Here is an 18,583-nt window from a genome sequence, read left to right on the forward strand (position 1 = left end):
CACCCATGTGATCAGTGTGGCTGACTGGGAGCTGCCCAGCATCACAGGAGACTGGGGCTGTGTATCATTAGCCTGGAGAGAGACCGAAACTCAAAATGTAAAATGCAGTGTATGATTTCTACTGAATGAGTATTGCTTTTACGCCATCATAAAGTCAAAGAATCATAAGTAAGCAACCATAACATAAAGTTATTTTTGTAGACTTGTGTCCTTTGACCTTCCTGAGTCACTTACTACTTTTGAGAGTTTTTTGGTAGATTCCTTGGGATTTTTTATAGACTTCTGCAAGTAGGAGCAGTTTATTTCTTCCTTTCCAATCTGAATACCTGTTATTTCCTTTTCTTGTCCTTTTATCTATTTTCTGGGTCATTGATTTCTGCTCTAATCTTTATTTTCTTCTGCTTGCTGTGGTTTTATATCCTTCATTTTGTAGGTTCTTGAGGTAGGAGTTTATTGATTTGAGACTTTTATCTTCCTCACTATATGCATTTAGTGCTTCTAAATCCCTTTGAAGCACTGCTTTTGCTATGTCACACAAGTTTTGATTGTTTTATTCTTGTTTTCATTCAGTTTGATACATTTTAAAAAATTTCCTTTGAGAGTTCTTTTTTGACTTTTGGATTATAAGTGTTGTTTAGTTTCTGGAGATTTCCTTTTTGTCTTTAGTTATTAATTTTATTTTGATTCCATTGTGGTTAAACAATATACCTTGCATTATTTCGTTTTTAAAAAAATTGATGGTTTTATGGACTAGGATATGGTCTGTTTGGCCTATATGTTCCATGGTCACTTGATTGGGTATTCTGCTGTTGGATAGATTTACAGATTGTTCTATAAATGTCAGCTAGGTCCTGTTAGTTGATGGTGATGTTGAATTCTTATATACCCCTGCTGATTATCTGTATAGTTCTATAAGCTTTTGAGAGAGGATGTTAACGTTTCTTACTCCTAATGGTGAGTTTGTTGCTCTTTTGAATTCTGTCATGTGGGAGCCAGCCCTGGAGGAGTCCTGAGAATTACACAGAGGACGCAGTAAGAGAGCATGTACTCAGAACTGTGTAGTGGCAGGGATGGCCAGGTCCGAGTGGATCAGGGAGGGTTTTGTGAGGAAACTACGCTTAACTTGAGAAAATTTGTTAGCTCCGTAGGGGATGGGGATGGGTGGCAGGAATATTCTTGGCAGAGGGACAGCACTTCTAGTTTCCTGAGGGGGAAGTCCCTAATTCATGGATTCTAACCAGCTTTTAAGATACCTGCCAGTAAACCCTTGTCATTTTATTTCAGGAAACGGGAGCGCCCATCCTCACTGATGACGTTAGCCTGCAGGTGTTCATGGACCATCTGAAGAAGCTGGCTGTCTCCAGTGCTTGTTGAGCTAAGGATATAGGCAGGAAATGGAAGAAAACACTGTCACTTTGTGTTCACAATTTTTTATAAAGGCTTAACATTCCTTTTACTTTGCTGGTGGATTTTAATAAATAATCAAAGGAAGTGTTAGTAACTTTTTAGATTTTAATTTATTTGTATTCCTTATCTGTGCCCTTTTCTTACTCCATAAAATTATAAGGTCATAAACATTTTCGTATTGGTAGAGGTTTATATGCTTTTTGTATCCTAACTTTTAGAGTCTGTATAAAATCAGAGCTAATGTATTTTGGCAGCGTGCTTACATGAAAATCATAATGATCAGAAAGGAAATAAATCTGAAGAAAGCACTGGTTAAAATAATGCTAATACATATTTTATTTCTGAAGTCTCTGTGTAAGTCTTGAGTATGTTTTATGTAAATTCTCCAACAAGTAATTCCTGAACTTAATCTTCATTTACTGTCCAAATATTAACAGATAAGGAAACGTAAGAAATATGTGCAGCTGTTGAGGCCAAGTGGTCTGGAGTCGCACTGTCCCTCCCTCACCTGAGATACAGAGAACAGATTGGTGGTTACCAGTGGAGGAGTGATGGGGAAGGGTGAAATGGATTAAGCGGGGTGTGTTGTACTGTGATGGAGGGAAACAAGGGACTGTGGTAGTGAGGTCACTGCAATGCATACAGAACTTGAATTATAATGTACATGTGAAATATGTTATAAACCATTGTTACCTCAATTATAAAAATTCCAGCTATTCTACTCAGTGGAGTTCGTTCTTGTTTTGAGGTTATGTCCCCTTTTAACATAGGCCCCCAGTGGCTAAGATGGTAAAGAATCTGCTTAGGATGCAGGAGATCTGGGTTTGATCCCTGGGTCCAGAAGATCCCCTGGAGGAAGGCATGGTAACCCACTCCGGTATTCTTGCCTGGAGAATCCCATGGACAGAAGAGCCTGGAGGGCTACACAGTCCATGGGGTCACAAAGAGTCAGAGATGACTGAGCAACTAACACACAGCTACTATGAGAACTGTCATCCAGGAATTTCTTTTGTTGGACTCCTCTGTTAATTTCCAGGAGTAATAAGGACCTAATCTATGGCACAGATTAGCTATAGCATCTATAGCGCATCTATAAGGACCTAATCTATTGAGAAACTCTACTCAATACTTTGTAATGACCTATATGGGAAAGAATCTAAAAAAGAGGGGATCTATGTATATGTAAACTGATTCACTTTGCTGTACACCTGAAACATAACCACACTGTAAGTCAACTATATTCCGATAAAAATAAGAAGTGCCAGGGGATTTCCTTGGCAGTTCAGTAATTAAGGTTCTGCTTCCAGTGCAGGGGTTTTGGATTCATCTCTGGTCAGGAAATTAAGATCCCACAAGCTAAGGGGTCCAAAAAAAAGTGGGGGGGACCCCAAAACAAGTGCCAAGCCTTTGTAAGGCATGCCGTTAAAATTATGCAAGCTCCAATACTTTGGCCACCTGATGCAAATAACTAACTCATTGGAAAAGACCCTGATGCCGGGAAAGATTGAAGGCAGGATGAGAAGGGGACGACAGAGGATGAGAGGTTGGATGGCATCACCGAGTGGATGGACATGAGTCTGAGCAAGGTCTGGAAGTTGGTGATGGACAGGGAAGCCTGGCGTGCTGCTGTCCACGGCGTCGCAAAGAGTCGGATACAACTGAGCGACTGAACTGAGAGGTCTGCTTGAGAGATGCTGTCTTAGGGCCCCGTCACGTGGAAGGCAAGGTCTTGGGTTCCAGGCAAAAGACGGAAGTCCCGAGCCCAGCACCACACCTCCTGAGTTCTTTCCGGGCGGGACGTCCGTACTACACGCCCCAGGATGCACCGGGGGCTAGCGCCGGAAGCGTCTGTCCAGAGCGGCTTTTTATTGGAGGCGGTGGCGGTGACGTGACCGGAAGGCCCGCCTTCACCCGAGACTCGGAGGAGTGGGGTCTAGGCGGCGGCGTCATGCGGCCGGCACAAGCTCTTAGTTGGTACCGGCGGATGTCAGTCGTTTACGGACTGGGCGCCTGGACCCTGCTGGGCTCCTTGATTTTCTTGAGTCAGAAAAAGAGCAAGCAGCCAGGTACGGCTCTCGGGCAGGACCTTCGCAGACGCGCGGCCTTGCGTGGGCCGTGTCCGGGCGGTTAGAAGTGGCTTCGCGGTGCCGCTCCCCAGGTTTATTCTACGGAGCGCCGGGGCGACTGCTTAGAGCTGCTTGGTATCATGGAACCATGCAGGGAAGGCCTTTTAGAGTCTTTTCCCCCGACCCTGCGGAGTTATTGAATGAGGCCATCCCTGTCCTCAGAATTTGAAGAATCTGCGAGGTTCCCGGTGAAATGTCCCAGAGGGTGGTTTAAAGAGGCGATGCCCCTATAGCATCAGTCCTCTTCCCATTCGGCGAGCAAACGATTTTAGGACTTGGACCTGCCGAAGAGTATTGAAATCTTCAATAGATTCCCTACCAAAGAGGAAATACTCCAGCTTTCAGAAATGGGCTGTAAATCTAGTTTCCTCCAGAGTAGGGGTTGCCTGGGGCTGAAGGCGAGAGTTGGTGGGGAGCAACTACTAAAAAAATCAGGGTTTTCTTTTTTGTGTCTGATATTCTAAACTTTATTTGGTGCTGATTGCACAGATCTGAAAAGACTAAAAACTACTGAATTATATATTTTAAGTGAGTTAAATGTGTATATGAAAAATATATTTCAGTAAAGCTCTTAATGTAAAAACTGTGCTGATGATTTCGTTTTGGTGTTGAAAATTACCAGTGGCCTGAAAGTACACACATCAGTATTGAGCGTTTTAAAACATTTATCTCTGTAGTGGTCATTAAAAAAAAAAACACATTTATTTATTGTCTGCGGGTGTCTTGGTTGTGGCATGTGGGATCTAGTTCCCTGATTAGGGATTGAAATGGATCCCTGCATTGGGAACTCCGACTGTTACCGTCTGGCCTACCAGGGAAGTTCCCTGTAGTGGTCATTTTTTTAAAAAATTATTTTAAAAATTTCTTTTAACAGAAAATGGTGTCAGGAATCTGATGGGGTGGGATAATTCTTACCTTAGTTTATTTAATTTTCAAGACTCTACTAATAATTCTAATGACTGCTGTATAGTTAAAAGTTAGTGATCAACTATACTTTATAAAAGATAAAAGTTAATGATGCAGATATTCCTTTTTTTTTTCTTTTTTAAGGTGATAAAGTAGAACAAAAGGATGCCTCAAGAAACGAACTATCTGAGCCCCCAAAAGGCTTTTATGTGGAAACGATTGTCACATATAGAGAAGATTTTGTTCCAGTTACTGCCAGGATCATCAACTATTTGAAATCATGGGCTAGTGGCCCTGGACCAAAATCATGATTGACTGCTAAACTCTGAAAACAGAACTTTGGTTCAGCATATACATTTGAGAGATACCTTGATTTCCACTTTCCATTTGTGAAAAGTGAATACATTTAAGTTTGCTGTAAAATAAAAAAATATGCAATAAATATCCCCTTGAAGAAAAGTAAATTGCATATTCAGCAGCTGTCCTTCTGTATTCACAGGAGTGAAAGATTGAAGTGAAATATCATATTGAACTTTGTAAACTTGGTTTTCTGAAATTAGTTGATGTAACTTTATACTTCTTTCATGTTGCTGTCAAACAGAGCTTTTGTGGTCCCTTTAAGATTAGGTTTGGGAAACTGCCATGTTTACTTTGGGACTTAGAGCAGCCCTTCGTGCACTATGTGGGTGCTTGGTAAGTGTATTATGAATTGGGTCGTAACTCCTGGATTCAGTAGACTCCCTCTGTTCTTTAGGAGCAGCACAGATACCCTCATTCTTTCAGCTGATGTGGATTAAATTCCAGCAGTGGCTGCTAGTATTCTAGAGATGGGGGTACAAAGTGAGGACAGCAGGGACCCTACCCTCTAGTGCTGCAGGGTTCTCTCCACTGGTCTCTGTTGATTGCAAGTGACAAACCCATGTAAATGCACCTAAATCAGGAGATGTATATGAAATATGTGTACGGACATGGAATTCCCCAGCAGTCCAATGGTTAGGACTTGGAACTTTCACTGCTGGGGGTCCAGGTTCAGTCCTTGGTTGGGGGAACTAAGATCCTGCCAGCTGTGTGGTGCCAAAAATGGAAACGAAAAGCTCCATTTAACTTGGAAAAGTTTCTCAGACTTTCTTTTCCTTGACATTTTTGAAGGATTCTTCTAGTTACTCTGTAATTGTTGTTCAGTCACTCAGTTGTGTCGGACCATGTTACCCCATGGAGGATAGCATGCCAGGCTTTCCTGTCCTTCACCATCTCCTGGAGCTTGCTCAAACTCCTGTCCACTGAGTCAGTAATGCCCTCCAGCCATCTCATCCTCTGTCGTCCCCTTCTGCCTTCAATTTGCATTCTGTAGAATGCTCCTTAATTTAGGTTTGATCTTGCTTCATGATTGGATTCAGATTATATGTTTTTGGCAGACAAAACCACAAAAATGATCCATGTCTTTCCTCAGTGCAGTATCAGAAGTGTATGATGCTTGTCTCACTACCAGTGATACTATTTTTGGCAACTTATGTATAGTATTTAACATTCCAGGATACTATTTTGTAGTCTTTTCTGGCCAAATGACTGTTCCTTGTTCTCCACTTGAAGTGTTCTCTTGTAGCAGAGGGAAAAGTTTTCCTCATTCTCAGGTCTGAAAAAGTAAAGTGATAGACAAATGAACAGGAGAAAAGCATACAAATTTATATAAAGTTTTCAGCTACCCACTCCAGTACTCTTGGCTGGAGAATTCCATGGACGGAGGAGGCTGGCATCCTACAGTCCATGGGGTTGCAGAGTCAGACTGAGCGACTTTCACTTCACTTACATGACATGAGAGCCTTGATGAGATGAAGACCTAAAGAAGCAGGCCTGTGTTTTGTGTTTGTTTTTGTTTTTGTTTTGTCATTAGGTTTGATGAAGCATGAAGAATCATAGAGGAACATGACAGGTTAAGGAATATGAGGTAGGCAAGTAAACTGGGGGAAACTGCAAAGCTTGTTGGTTCAGATTCTTGGTGAGCTTTTGTCTTTGAAAATAAGGCCGCTCTTTCCCTTCCGGTATAGAGGGGGCACCTCTCACATGAGAGTTTGTGACCTATTTCAGGAGAGAAGGGTTGGGGTGACACAGGCTGAAACCTGGGACTCTTGACCTGAGTGCTTACACCTGGACAGATGTCAATTTCAGCAACAGGATACAAAGAAACTATACGGGACCACAAATAATGGCGCCCATGCACAGTCACAGTGGGGCAGTTAATGTGGATGTGTGCTCAGTAGACAAGTCGTGTCTGACTCTTGGGACTCCATGGACTATAGACTGACAGGCTTCTCTGTCCATAGAATTTCCCAGGCAAGTATACTGGAGTTGGTGCCATTTCCTTCTCTAGGGGATTTTCCCTGACCCAGGGATGGAACCCGAGTCTCCTGCATTGGCAGCTGAATTCTTTACCACTGAGCCACCTGGGAAGCCCACAGTTATGAAAACTAAGATACAAAAACACCATAAACCAGTTGCCATTTCTGAGGTGCTCAGCACAAAAGCAGGGCAGGGCAGACCCAAGTTTGGTTCAGGAACATCAGGAACCCCATTCCTCTGTAGCCACCAGCACTAGCAGACTGAAGAAGGCACACTCAGAGGAGGAGTTTTTTTAAATCTGTGACAATGATTGTTAGGGTAATATTTGTACAATCCTTTGCAGCTTTCCAAGCACTTTTACACAGTGTATTTTATTCAAACCTTCTAATAATCCTGTGAGAGAGGCCAAATATCAGGATTAGAGAAGGAATTAGAATTACAGAATCATGTATCTCTGCAGGAAACATGATACAGGTAGAGCAAATGTGTACTTAAACAGCTTGTTGTTCAATTGCTCAGTTGTGTCCGACTCTGCAATCTCACGGACTGCCGCACGCCAGGCTTCTGTCCTTCACCATCTCCCAGAGCTTATTCAAACTCATGTCCGTTGAGTCGGTGATGCCATCCAACCATCTCCTATGTTGCTCCCTTTTCCTCTTGCCTTCAATGTTTCCCAGCATCAGGGTCTTTTCTAGGGAGTTGGCTCTTCGCATCAGGTGGCAAAGTATGGGAGCTTCAGCATCCGTCCTTCCAATGAATGTTCAGGGTTGATTTCCTTTCAGTTCGGTTCAGTTCAGTCGCTCAGTCGTGTCCGACTCTTTGCGACCCCATGAATCGCAGACAGGGAGTGTCCATCACCAATTCCCGGAGTTTACTCAAACTCATGCCCATCCAGTCGGTGATGCCATCTGACCTAAACAGTTAGATGGCTATTTTAGGCAGCAGATCCCCTTCTGTCTGGTTTCTGAGGCAGGAAGACAAGGGAAAGGAATTTGGGAGGATCTGGGGTCAGAGGGGTGGGAAAATGGCAGGAGGAACACGGTTAGGATTAGGGATCAGGACAAAGCTGGGATGCAGGGATGACTGACGGGATGTGAGCAGAAACTTGGCACCTGTGAGTCTGCCTAGGAGTGGGGGCCGGGAAAGGGGTTGAGTCTGGGCGGGGCTCAGCTCTGGGCGGGCAGGAACGGGGAGTGGGCGGGGCCCACCGCGGGGCGGGGCTACACGGAGGGCGGGACCAACCTGCGGTGGGTGAGGCCGGTGGGGCCGCGCCGGAGCGCGCTTCCGGGTGTCCCCGGCAGAGGGCGCCGGCCGCTGCGCCGCCCGCGGAGTCCCCGAGGCCGGAAGCCGCCCGGCGCCGCCCCGCTCGCCGCAGCCGCCGCCATGAAGGCCGTGGTGCAGCGCGTCACCCGGGCCAGCGTCACAGGTCAGTCGGGCGGGGCCGGGAGCAGCCGCCCTGACCCCGCGCCCGGCCGCCCCTGCCAAGGGTTCTCCCGGGCGCCACCCCCGGGCGATCCCAGCCCCGTGGCCCCAAGTTCCCCCCCGCCCCTCCGTCCCCCGGCCAGCGGCGCTCTTCAAGGGCCGCCGGCTCTCCGCTGAGGGACGCGGTGACCGTCATCTTCAGCGGCGCTTGCTTTTGTTCGGCGCGCGGGCGGCCGCGCCCCCGGGCGTCCCCCGGCCCGCCCTTCCGCGGGGTGTTGCTGGATTGCGCGTGGGGGGGCGTCTCCGGAGCGCGCAGCTCCTCCCCAGCCTCTCTGCTCGGCGTTTGTGCCTTTCTCTCCCCCGCCCCCCGCCCCGGGTTTTCTCCGTGCCCGGGTCCTCCTGGAGCTGGACGACTCGTGAGGTGCGCGCTCCTGACAGGTGTTCGCAGGGGCTGGTTCTGAGCGTGTACGCCCCCGTGACCCGGGCAGACCCTGAAGCATCGGGAGGTGTTTCTTCTTTCCGCCAGTCTCTCGTGGACGGAGCCACGCAGCCCACAGTCTGTCTCCTGGTCACTTGTGGTCTAGTGTGGACATCAGGGGTCCAGATGACTAGTGGGTACAAGGGAGTCGTTTCAGAAACTCAGACAAGATCATAAAGATGTTAACATTTTTTTTTTTTGGAATGACTAACTTTACATTGTCTTCTAGCCTTTCCTAGTCTTATTGGCAGAATTCTAGTATTGTTTCCCTTCAGGCACTTGTAGATAACCCTTCCCTCAAGCCAGTGTATACCAAACGCGTGTTTTTGTGTCCAAGATAGTATGGCTCTAAGAACAAAACAGCAAACTCCCCTAAAGAAACCATCAAACTCAGTAAAACCATATATTTAGATCTGAGATTCTACTTTTCAGTCCTGCAACATAATTTCTAAGGTGTTCTGGAGTAACTGGTTTGCGATATGGTCCTGGAGTAACTGGGAATAGTATAACTCTGGGGTTTATTGCTATTTCTTTCTTTCTTTTTTTTTTTTTTTTGAGAAGAATTTTGCAGTCTGCTCAATGTGGTCGTCATGAGCAGCGAGCAAACTTTGCAGAATGTTAAGTTTTGGTCCTAAGGGACGACTCTCCATTCTGCCAGTCTGATTAAAAACGTGATTCTGTGAGATTAGCTGCATAGTTTGAATGATTTTCGTTTACTATTTAAATTATATGCTTTTAGTTAAAAACAACATAGAAACCATCTTGCATGTTAAAAAAATAAAAAGAAAAAACATGCAAGAGTGCTAACTGTGGGTAGGAGTTAGTAAGATGGAATTCTCTCACAGTGCTGGAGGAGCCTTTGGTTAGCCAGGCCTTCTACTTGAATTACAACAGAGTGATTTTCTGATTCCTTTAGAATGTGACTGGCTCTACTGCCATGTGACCTTTCGTGAGTGGCATTTTATTTCAAAGGTTCTAAAATGTCACTTCCGATTTTATGAGTGACAGAGTAGAATATTAGGAGTCACATTATGTAGTAGCCTCCTTTATGAACATGGTCGGGCACATTGATGCCTTAGCATGGTTATTGTGATCATCTAATTTTAAAAGCTTTAAAATGATGGAACATTTCAGACATATTCATATGGTTACGTGGTTGAAACTCCACAGTAACCCCCATGTCTATCACTCAGCTTTTTCTTTAATTTTTATTGGAGTATAGTTGATTTACAATGCTGTGTTTCAGGTACATAGCAAAGTGAATCAGTTACACATATACATACATACCTCTTTTTTAGATTCATCACTCAGCTTTATGAGCTGAAATCTGAATAGATTCATAGAATGTTGGAAAGAGATTGGTTGGGTTTGAATGGGTTAATTAGGTGGTGAATTCTTCACAAAGAATAGATCTTGGATGGTGCCAACATACATGGCATCAAATAAACTAAATTTAGTTTGCTTATAAACTAAATAAATTTATATTTATACAAAATAAATTTATATTGCCTAAATATCTCAGGTTTTTCCTAACCCTGTGTTTTTTCCCTTAGAAATCCATTTGTCTATAATAAAACATCCTTAGGGAGGGGCATAACTTCCCCAAAAGGAAAGTGTCATTTCAAGGCTTTGGTACATAATTTGTTTATTAGGACAATACCACATTATGAAAATGTTGAAACTCTTCACATAGTGATTTGAAACACTTCGAATAGTGATTCTATTTCTGAGGATCTTTTCTAAGAAGTTAATCCTAATTATAGAAAAAGCTTTAGAGGGATGAACCAGCGGAACCCAGAGGTTTCTTAGGATAGTGACACTGCTCTGTATGATAGTGTTATGGTGGATACATGTCATCATACATTTGTTCAAACCCATAGAATGCACAGCACTAAGAGTGACCCTTGATGTAAGCTGTGAATTTTGAATGATGACGTGTCCATGGAGGTTCATTGTTTGGAACAAATGTACCATCTGATGAGGGATGGTGGTGGTGGGGGGACTGTCTGGGGACAGGGTATATGGGAAGCCTTTGTACCTGCTGTTCAGTTTTGCTGTGAACCTAAAACTATGCTATGCAGGAAAGTCTGTTTAAAAAAAAAAAAGGACTTTAGTGTCCAAAGATTTTCACCATGGTGTTATTTATTAAAGTGAGAATTTGAAAGCAAGCCATTTATCTGGCCAAATAGGATGGTTAGTCCATCCATGGATAGAATGCAGCTGTTTCACTGGATGAGCTGCAACTAAAAGATGTTTAGGAAAAGCTCATAACATGGAAACATGCCCATGTGCTGTTAAAAGATGAGATACAAAAATTTATATACAATATTATTCGGTAGTTGAGAACAAATATGGAGTAAAATCTGTGAGTAGAGGAAATCTCAAAAGGAAATCAATCAGTAACATACTAAAGTGCTTGTCTTTGGGTGTTCTGTGTTCTTTTCATCTTTCCTGTTTTTTAAAAAATTTCTATGATGTATATGGCATTACTTTAATGGTGGACATAGTTCAATAATCATTTTTTCAGTTTTTAAAATATACTCTGGGAAAAATTTTTAAAATACTTATATTGTAAGAAAATAATACTGATTTAACTAAAGAACAAATAGAGCCAAAGTTTTCTAAAGCCATACAAACAGGCAAACAACTCTGAGTGTTTACTGCTTATGTCAGGATAGATGATTTTGGTTTCATATTTTGAGTCAGTGGTTCGTCACTCATAGTCCATTATAAAAAAAAGCACAGAAGAAAATGTTAAAATGTTTGTTTTTTTTTAAGCATAAAAATAACAGAAGTTAAGCTGTAAAAAGAGTTATTTCAGGAATAAGTTGAGGCATGTACTTTCCTGGTTTCTGACTGTCTGATGGTCCCTTGTCAGATACCTGCAGGAATGGGGGGTTTCTCATTCTTTCCTGAGCTTGCAGGATGTGGGACATGGCACAGTCTGTGATGCCTTGTCAGGAATATTTATTGATATTATTATCCAGCAGAAGCAGACAGCAAAAAAATGGCAGAGTTGACCCTTCTCTGGAACATTAGGTCAGTACAGAATAAACTAACCGAACATCAGTAATCTAATGAGCTTCAGTAAAAATTTGGACCTAAAATTGAAAATTATGAAGATGAACATTTGAAATATGGCTTTAGTTTGACCCCCATAATAATGTTTCTTGCCTAAGCAGTGTGCCACCATTGATACAAAAGTATAATGTACTTGTTGTTTAGTCCCTAAGTCGTGTCTGACTCTTTTGCAGCCCCATAGACTGTAGTCTACCCAGCTTCTCTGTCCATGGGATTTCCCAGGCAAAAACACTGGAGTGGGTTGCCATTTCCTTCTCTTGGGGATCTTCCTAGCTCAGGGATGGAACCTTCATGTCCTTCATTGGCAGGTGGTTTCTTTATCATTGAACCACCAGGGAAGCCCAGAGTATACAGTTGACTCTGAATACATGCAAATATTTGAAATAGAAACCTGTGTTCAGAGAATTTTCTTTTTTATGGGTGGGGTGCATCATTCAAAAAGATTTGGAGGTCATTGGCTTATAATGTAACATTAATAATAAACTGGGGAATAATAGAAGTTTGCTGACTTGAAGCTTAACTTTTAGGTTGTATTTTTAATGTATATTTCTTTTTTCTGCAGTTAGTAGAGAAATCATTTATTTTCTGTGACATAAATGTTTTTGCATTCTGTATTGTGTTACCCAGTTTGCTGATTTCCAAGAACAGCAAGTATTTCCTTTCTGAGAACTAACAGAGCTAAGCTGGATTCTCTGGAGAGGAAAGGTCTGTTGTTACAGATGGGCAGACTCATAGACATTTTCAGGTGTCTCACTCATGGTAACACAGGTGAACATGAGGCCTGATAATCCTGTGTCACGGTTGTTCACTTCACAACTCATTCATTCCAGATGTAAAATCAGAATGGGCAGCTATGATCATCATACTGAGTTGATATAAGCTCTTTCATGTTTCAGTACCTGTGGCCTTTGCCAAAGGAATTACAAGTGCAGTGTTTTGAGTTTTCCTGTAGATACTCAAACGTGCTTCATGGCACCTGCCTGGTTCTGAATTTCTTTTCCCTTTTGTTGCCTTCCCAGTTGGAGGAGAGCAGATAAGCGCCATTGGACGGGGCATCTGCGTGTTGCTGGGTATCTCCTTGGAAGATACGCAGAAGGAACTGGAGCACATGTAAGAGGCATCTTATCTTACATTCCACATCACTGCTGTTCTGGTGGGACACGTGCTGGTTGTCCAGCTAGTTGGCTAGCTCTTTATATAATATATACACACAGGCATATACATGTATGTATATATAGGCACTTCCCTGGTGGTCCACTGGCTGAGACTCCTTGCTTTCCATGCAGGGGGCCCCAGGTTCAATCCCTGGTCAGGGAGCTAGATCTCACATGCTGCAGCTGAAGATCTTGCATGCCAAAAAGAAGACTGAAGATCCTATGTGCTACTGCTAAGACCCAGTGAAGCCAAATAAATAAATAACAGAACTTTCAAAAAAGATACACACACACACACATATGGAACTTCTGTAGTGTTTTGCTCCTGTAAAGTGAGCCTCTGTCACTTTCATCTGTGTCCCTTTCGATGCAGTGTGGCCACCTCCTCTGTGTCACGGACGAGGAGGGCGGGGAAGAGCCATCACCTGGCGGGTGCCGCCCGTGGCGGTCTGGAGCACAGCTCAGCCTCTGTCCCTGTGTGCTCTTGCAGCCTGGAGCCGTTCTCCTAAGGCAAACACTGAGCTTTTTTTCACACAAATAGTTTATGTTTCCAGTTTGAGCTGCACTGTCTGGGCCCTGTTACACATGGTCAGAAAGGCTAATTGTTCACTGGACACATGAGGATCTGCAGGTCAGTGAGGTTACGTTACCTGCTGACGGTTGTGCACGTGAACGTAGCACAGAGCCTGACTCCAGACTAGAACCTGGGCAGTCCGACCTGGAAGCCGGTGCTCTCTCTTCTAAGGTGGGAGCTTTGTCACTGTTGTTGCCTGACTGGCCTGTCCTCACGTTGCCTCTCCCCAGCACTGCCTGGCACACTTTCTTCCAAGCTTGGATCTGTTTTCTCTGCCCTTTGGTGCCCAGAGCGAAGGTGCAGCAGTGCCCAGTAGTCCCTTTTGTGTTAGGTTGAAAACCAGACTTGGAACCGAATTCCTGCTAAGGTGTTGCTGACTGGCGAGGGCCATTCAGTACCACTTCACGAATGTTGGTGTTTCCATAGCTGTCCCTTAGATACACAGGAGGCTGGGGCTGGTGTAGTGGTTCAAAGCTGGCGCCCAGGTCTGAGTCTGTCTGTGGCTCTGACAAAATAGAGGGCTAGTATGTAACTTGGTGGTTCAGAGAGAGGACTCAACAAAAGGTGGACCTCGGCCATGGAGAAGGGGCCATGGACATGTCCCCTGCCGAGGGTGCCTACAAAAGTGGTGAGTGAGTATTTGTAGAGGCTCTGAACACATGTTCAGCATCATCACACACGTGGGTTCAGAGGGTGGAATTGCAACTTTCGTGGAAGTAGTTGTCATTTGTCTCAAGTCTGACCTTACAAATGTTAGCCAATCCTCTTCCTTGCTGAGGTGGGTGTCCTTTGTCATCCACACATACAGGGAAAGCCCCTCTGGCTGTAAGGAGCCTGTGACATGGTTATCAAGATGTCTCTCCCCAGATCTTCCTGCATTTCTGCACTGACCATGAATTTTCTCCAGGGTATTGCCAAATTGTTTAAAAGGGTCATCATTTACCCCCGTGTAAAGATTGAATTCTGTAGAAAATAGAACTGAGCTCATGTTTTGACACAACCCCAGCTTGAAGGAGCAGGTGGTAAAGAAAGGGCTCGTCATCTCAGCTCCGGTTCCCACTGGAAGCTGCTGTGAATTAGAGGGGCTGATGAAATAAAGGACTGTTATTACCCCATTACTGAAGGGCTCAGATCGTAAAGAGTTTGCCCCCAATGCGGGAGGCCCAGGTTCGATTCTTGATTGGGGAAGATCCCCTGGAGAAGGAAATGGCAACCCACTCCAGTATTCTTGCCTGGGAAAGCCCATGGACAGAGGAGCCTGGCGGGCTACAGTCTGTGGAGTCCTGAAGAGTCTGATGTGACTTAGTGACCAGCACTTTCACTTTTTACGGAGGTGCAGGGAGGAAAGGAACTTGCCCAAGGTCATCCCTCCTGTAGGCGATGGAGCCAGCACACTGTCCCCCGTCTGCAGAGCACTGGTGACATTTTAGGGACATGGGTGTGTCTGGGGTCTTGCAGTTCTCTCGGTAGCTCTCACCTGGGTTTTCCCCCCAGGGTCCGGAAGATCTTAAACCTGCGTGTGTTTGAGGATGAAAGTGGGAAACACTGGTCGAAGAGCGTGATGGACAAGCAGTACGAGGTGCTGTGCGTCAGCCAGTTCACCCTGCAGTGTGTCCTCAAGGGGAACAAGCCCGACTTCCACCTGGCTATGCCTGCAGAGCAGGCTGAGTCCTTCTACAAGGGCTTCCTGGAGCAGCTGCGCAAGGCCTACAGGCCGGAGCTCATCAAAGGTAGGTGGGGTCCCCCAGGGGGAGGGGACCAGCAGCCTGCAGATGGAATATTTCCTTTCCAGAAAGTTCGCTGTTTATGCTTATTCTTTTTTAATTTTTTTAAAATTGGGATATAATTGCTTTACAGTGTTGTGTTAGTTTCTGCTGCACAACAACAGTGAATCAGCTACATGTGTGTACATATGTGGACTTCCCAGGTGGTTCAGTGGGTAGAGAACCTACCTGCCAGTGCAGGAGACGTCAGAGATGTGGGTTCGATCCCTGGGTAGGGAGGATCCTCTGGAGGAGGAAATGAAAACCCACTCCAGTATTCTTGACTAGAGAATCCGATGGACAGAGGAGCCTGGTGGGCTACAGTCCATGGGATCGCACAGTTGGACCTGACTGAAGCGACTTAGCACGCATACATACAGATATCCCATCCCTCTTTGACCTCCCTCACACCCTACCCCCATCCCACCCATCTAGGTCATCACAGAGCACTGAGCTGAGCTCCCTTGTGCTGTATAATAGTTTGTTATTTTGTTAACACTACATCAGAGCCGCTGCCCCTGCCGCTGCCCTTGCCGCTGCCCTGTGTGTCCTCTGAAGGCCACGTGGCACCGTTCACCCTTCTCCATGCTTCTGTCTATGATGGAAGTGGGTCTCAGCCCAGCAGCGCACAGGATGCAGGGTGTTTTGTTTTGGTTGTTTACCCTGCCTGACAAAAGAAATACAACTGCCGTCCACAGAGGGGAGTCACATGTCCTCTTAAATTTCTAGGAGCCATATTAAAAAAAGGAAAAAGAAACAAGCAAAACTAACGGTACAACTATTTCACGTAGCGCAAGACACCCCCAGGCTTCTGATTTGACCCCGCAGTCAGTGTAAAAAGTTCCTGATGAGAGTTCTCCCCTCCTGCCTTGTCCTGAAGCTTTCCTGCTCCCTGGGCACCTCGATCCAGGCCCACCCATTTCCAGGGCCCATTGGCCACGTGTGGCTCTCTGCTCTCATGTGAACAGTGTAGGCTTAACTGCTGGTCGTGGGAGATGCCAGCCAATCTTCACTGACCAAGAAGGAGCCTAGAAAATGCCTGAGAAGAGTGGGCCTGGTTTGTAGGAGAACTATGAATCCAACATTATGAATTTTCTTCTGAGGGCCATTCACCTCTAGTCTGTTTTCATGTTTCAGGGGATGAGTTGCATTTACACCATCCTTGTGTGCCTGTTGCAGAGAAGGCAATGGCAACCCACTCCAGTACTCTTGCCTGGAAAATCCCATGGACAGAGAAGCCTGGTAGGCTGCCGTCTATGGGGTCGATATGAGTTGGACACGACTGAGCGACTTCACTTTCACTTTTCACTTTCATGCACTGGAGAAGGAAATGGCAACCCACTCCAGTGTTCTTGCCTGGAGAATCCCAGGGATGGGGGAGCTTGGTGGGCTGCCGTCTATGGGGTCACACAGAGTCGGACACGACTGAAGCGACTTAGCAGCAGCAGCAGCAGCAGCAGTGTGCCTTTTGCTTCAGTTTCTGGGAAAGTGTAGTTAGCCTCCTTTTGTGATGAACCTCAGGGTGAGACCGTAGGATGACCACTTCTGTGTCTGATCAACCACAACTGTGTCTGCTGCTGCTGTCAGCCTCCTGTAGACATTTAGTTGTTGTTAACAGTTAATTCTGTAGTTGTTCCTGTTCTTTAACTTTCTCTCTCTGGGTTAAACAAACCTAGGTCCCTTTTTTATTGGACCTGTTTTCAACCATAAGTGATAAAAGTCATGACCTGACTCTGGAGTTCTGTAGCAGAACCCCACATCAAGGGCTGTCAGCTCTTCAGATTGGTCGTGTTCAGAGGAGTTTTGTCCCAGCTCCTCACTGGTATTTCTGTTAAATTCTGTTAAATTTAAATTTTCCTCTTATGTGAAGTGTCCATTTGCCAAAAGGACAAATGGGTTCCATGTGATCAGGACCTCCCACCTTAAGTCAAGTCTGGCCCTTTACTTGGGTGCTGGTAGAGAAGAAATACATGTACCTTGTCTGGAAACATCCCAGTTTAGAATTCCATGGACAAGTCTGGTCATGAACGTCCACTGGGGTCCTCTGTCTGTCATGGCTTTGCTACAAACAAGGTTCTTCCCCCAATTAGCAGTTCAGTGCTTTGAATAATGATGTTTCTTTGCTGAGCCAGGGATTAACTGCTGCCAGCATTGTGTCCTCTGCCTGCCATGTAGAATCATCCCATTTCTGAGTAACCTCAGATGTGTTTGAGTCTGCACCAAGGTCCTTAGAAGGATAAGCACCAGGAATATCACAGAAGCATGAGAGAGAGCCCTTTCTTTGGGACATGAGTGATGGTTGTCAGGGAACGCTCGGGTGAAAACAAGGCCACTTTCACCTAAGCCCTTCAACACAAGTGTTCCATGTACCTTTAAGTGCTTTGTGTTCTAAAAACAGCTCTTACTTTTTGAAAAGATGTGTATTTTGTCCAGGTCATTATGTGAGGTGCCTGAAGCAGTGTACTGTAAACACTATAATTTTATAATGGATCAGAATTTAAGCTCATGGGATATGAAACATCAGATCATTTTGATGAAAAGCCAACATGGATGATGCCAGGGATTTTAATTAGAATTTATTTTCAGTTCCTTTGGGCTTTCAGAGGCCCTATGGTGATCTCCCAGGCCTCGCTTGCTCTTCTTTAATGGAACAAAGTGCAGGGAGCATGTTTTACACACTCACTGTCATTGGGTTCATTTTGAGATTCTGGCTTTCACCTCCAATGTGGAAAGTCCTCTGTGAGCTGAAGGAACATGAACTGCTGAATGCATTTTCTTTCTTGGAAGATTTTCAGGGTCTCTTCAGTGACTTTAAGACAAGGTAGTTTAATTCAAAAATTAAAAAATTTAACCCTGACCCCAAGAAATTAAAAAAAGAAATTTCCAAAAAAAAAAAAAAAAGAAATTTCCAGTTCTTTTGAGATGTAATTGACCTATAACACTCTGTTAGGTTTAGCCACTTGACATATGTATGTAGTGTGAAATGACCACAACAAGTTGACATCCATCACCTCCCAGGTTACATGTCTACATCCCTCAGAGCTAAGTGCCCAAAGCATACCAACTTCTTCTAAGTTGCCTAATATCCTTTCCCCACGTAAAATATCCTGCCCTTCTAACCCTCCTGGCTTCATGTCGCATGGTCTCAGGTTCCCAGAACATCAGGAAACACAATGCTTTTGCCCCTCACTCCTTCACTCTTTATTCACAAGATGAGTGTACTGCTCTGATTTCCTCTTACTACTGTGCCTTGATGGTTTGGATGTGTCCTCCTCCTCCCTGTTTTTGTGCCAGTTGGAAGCTGCTGCTGCCTCTGTTTCTGGGAAAGATCTTCC

At 44.8% G+C, this 18,583-nt stretch overlaps 3 protein-coding genes across 6 annotated transcripts in view; all 3 read left to right on the forward strand.

Annotated features, from left to right (window-relative positions):
• Nucleotides 1-1,949, forward strand: part of SEC23B (SEC23 homolog B, COPII coat complex component) — a 31,474-nt gene extending 29,525 nt beyond the window's left edge. For all 3 annotated transcript variants that reach the window (XM_065921302.1, XM_065921299.1, XM_065921300.1), the window contains exon 20: nt 1,285-1,949. In XM_065921302.1, coding sequence (XP_065777374.1) covers nt 1,285-1,374 — 90 coding nt within the window. In that variant the 3' untranslated portion in view covers nt 1,375-1,949. The remainder of the gene's footprint in view (nt 1-1,284) is intronic.
• A 1,179-nt stretch (nt 1,950-3,128) lies between these two features.
• Nucleotides 3,129-4,919, forward strand: SMIM26 (small integral membrane protein 26). The gene is made up of 2 exons (XM_065921303.1): nt 3,129-3,473; nt 4,584-4,919. The coding sequence occupies exons 1-2, from the start codon at nt 3,356-3,358 to the stop codon at nt 4,748-4,750; spliced, it is 285 nt and encodes a 94-aa protein (XP_065777375.1). The 5' UTR covers nt 3,129-3,355; the 3' UTR covers nt 4,751-4,919.
• Nucleotides 4,920-8,014: 3,095 nt separating this feature from the next.
• DTD1 (D-aminoacyl-tRNA deacylase 1) overlaps nt 8,015-18,583 on the forward strand; it is a 77,332-nt gene continuing 66,763 nt past the window's right edge. Inside the window, exons 1-3 of one of the 2 annotated variants that reach the window (XM_065921305.1) lie at nt 8,015-8,202; nt 12,777-12,867; nt 14,980-15,215. In XM_065921305.1, the coding sequence (XP_065777377.1) occupies nt 8,160-8,202; nt 12,777-12,867; nt 14,980-15,215 (370 nt within the window). In that variant the 5' untranslated portion in view covers nt 8,015-8,159. The remainder of the gene's footprint in view (nt 8,203-12,776; nt 12,868-14,979; nt 15,216-18,583) is intronic. The other variant, XM_065921304.1, reaches the window with a different exon arrangement.

The sequence above is a fragment of the Muntiacus reevesi genome, chromosome 2 (assembly GCF_963930625.1).
Source record: "Muntiacus reevesi chromosome 2, mMunRee1.1, whole genome shotgun sequence".
Lineage (NCBI taxonomy): Eukaryota > Metazoa > Chordata > Mammalia > Artiodactyla > Cervidae > Muntiacus > Muntiacus reevesi.

What these genes read in the sequence shown, in the direction of transcription:
- SMIM26 (XM_065921303.1), top strand. Translation starts at nt 3,356, where the DNA reads ATGCGGCCGGCACAAGCTCTTAGTTGGTACCGGCGGATGTCAGTCGTT. An exon ending in GAAAAAGAGCAAGCAGCCAG is followed by an intron (nt 3,474 to 4,583) that starts GTACGGCTCTCG and finishes TTCTTTTTTAAG; the next exon opens with GTGATAAAGTAGAACAAAAG.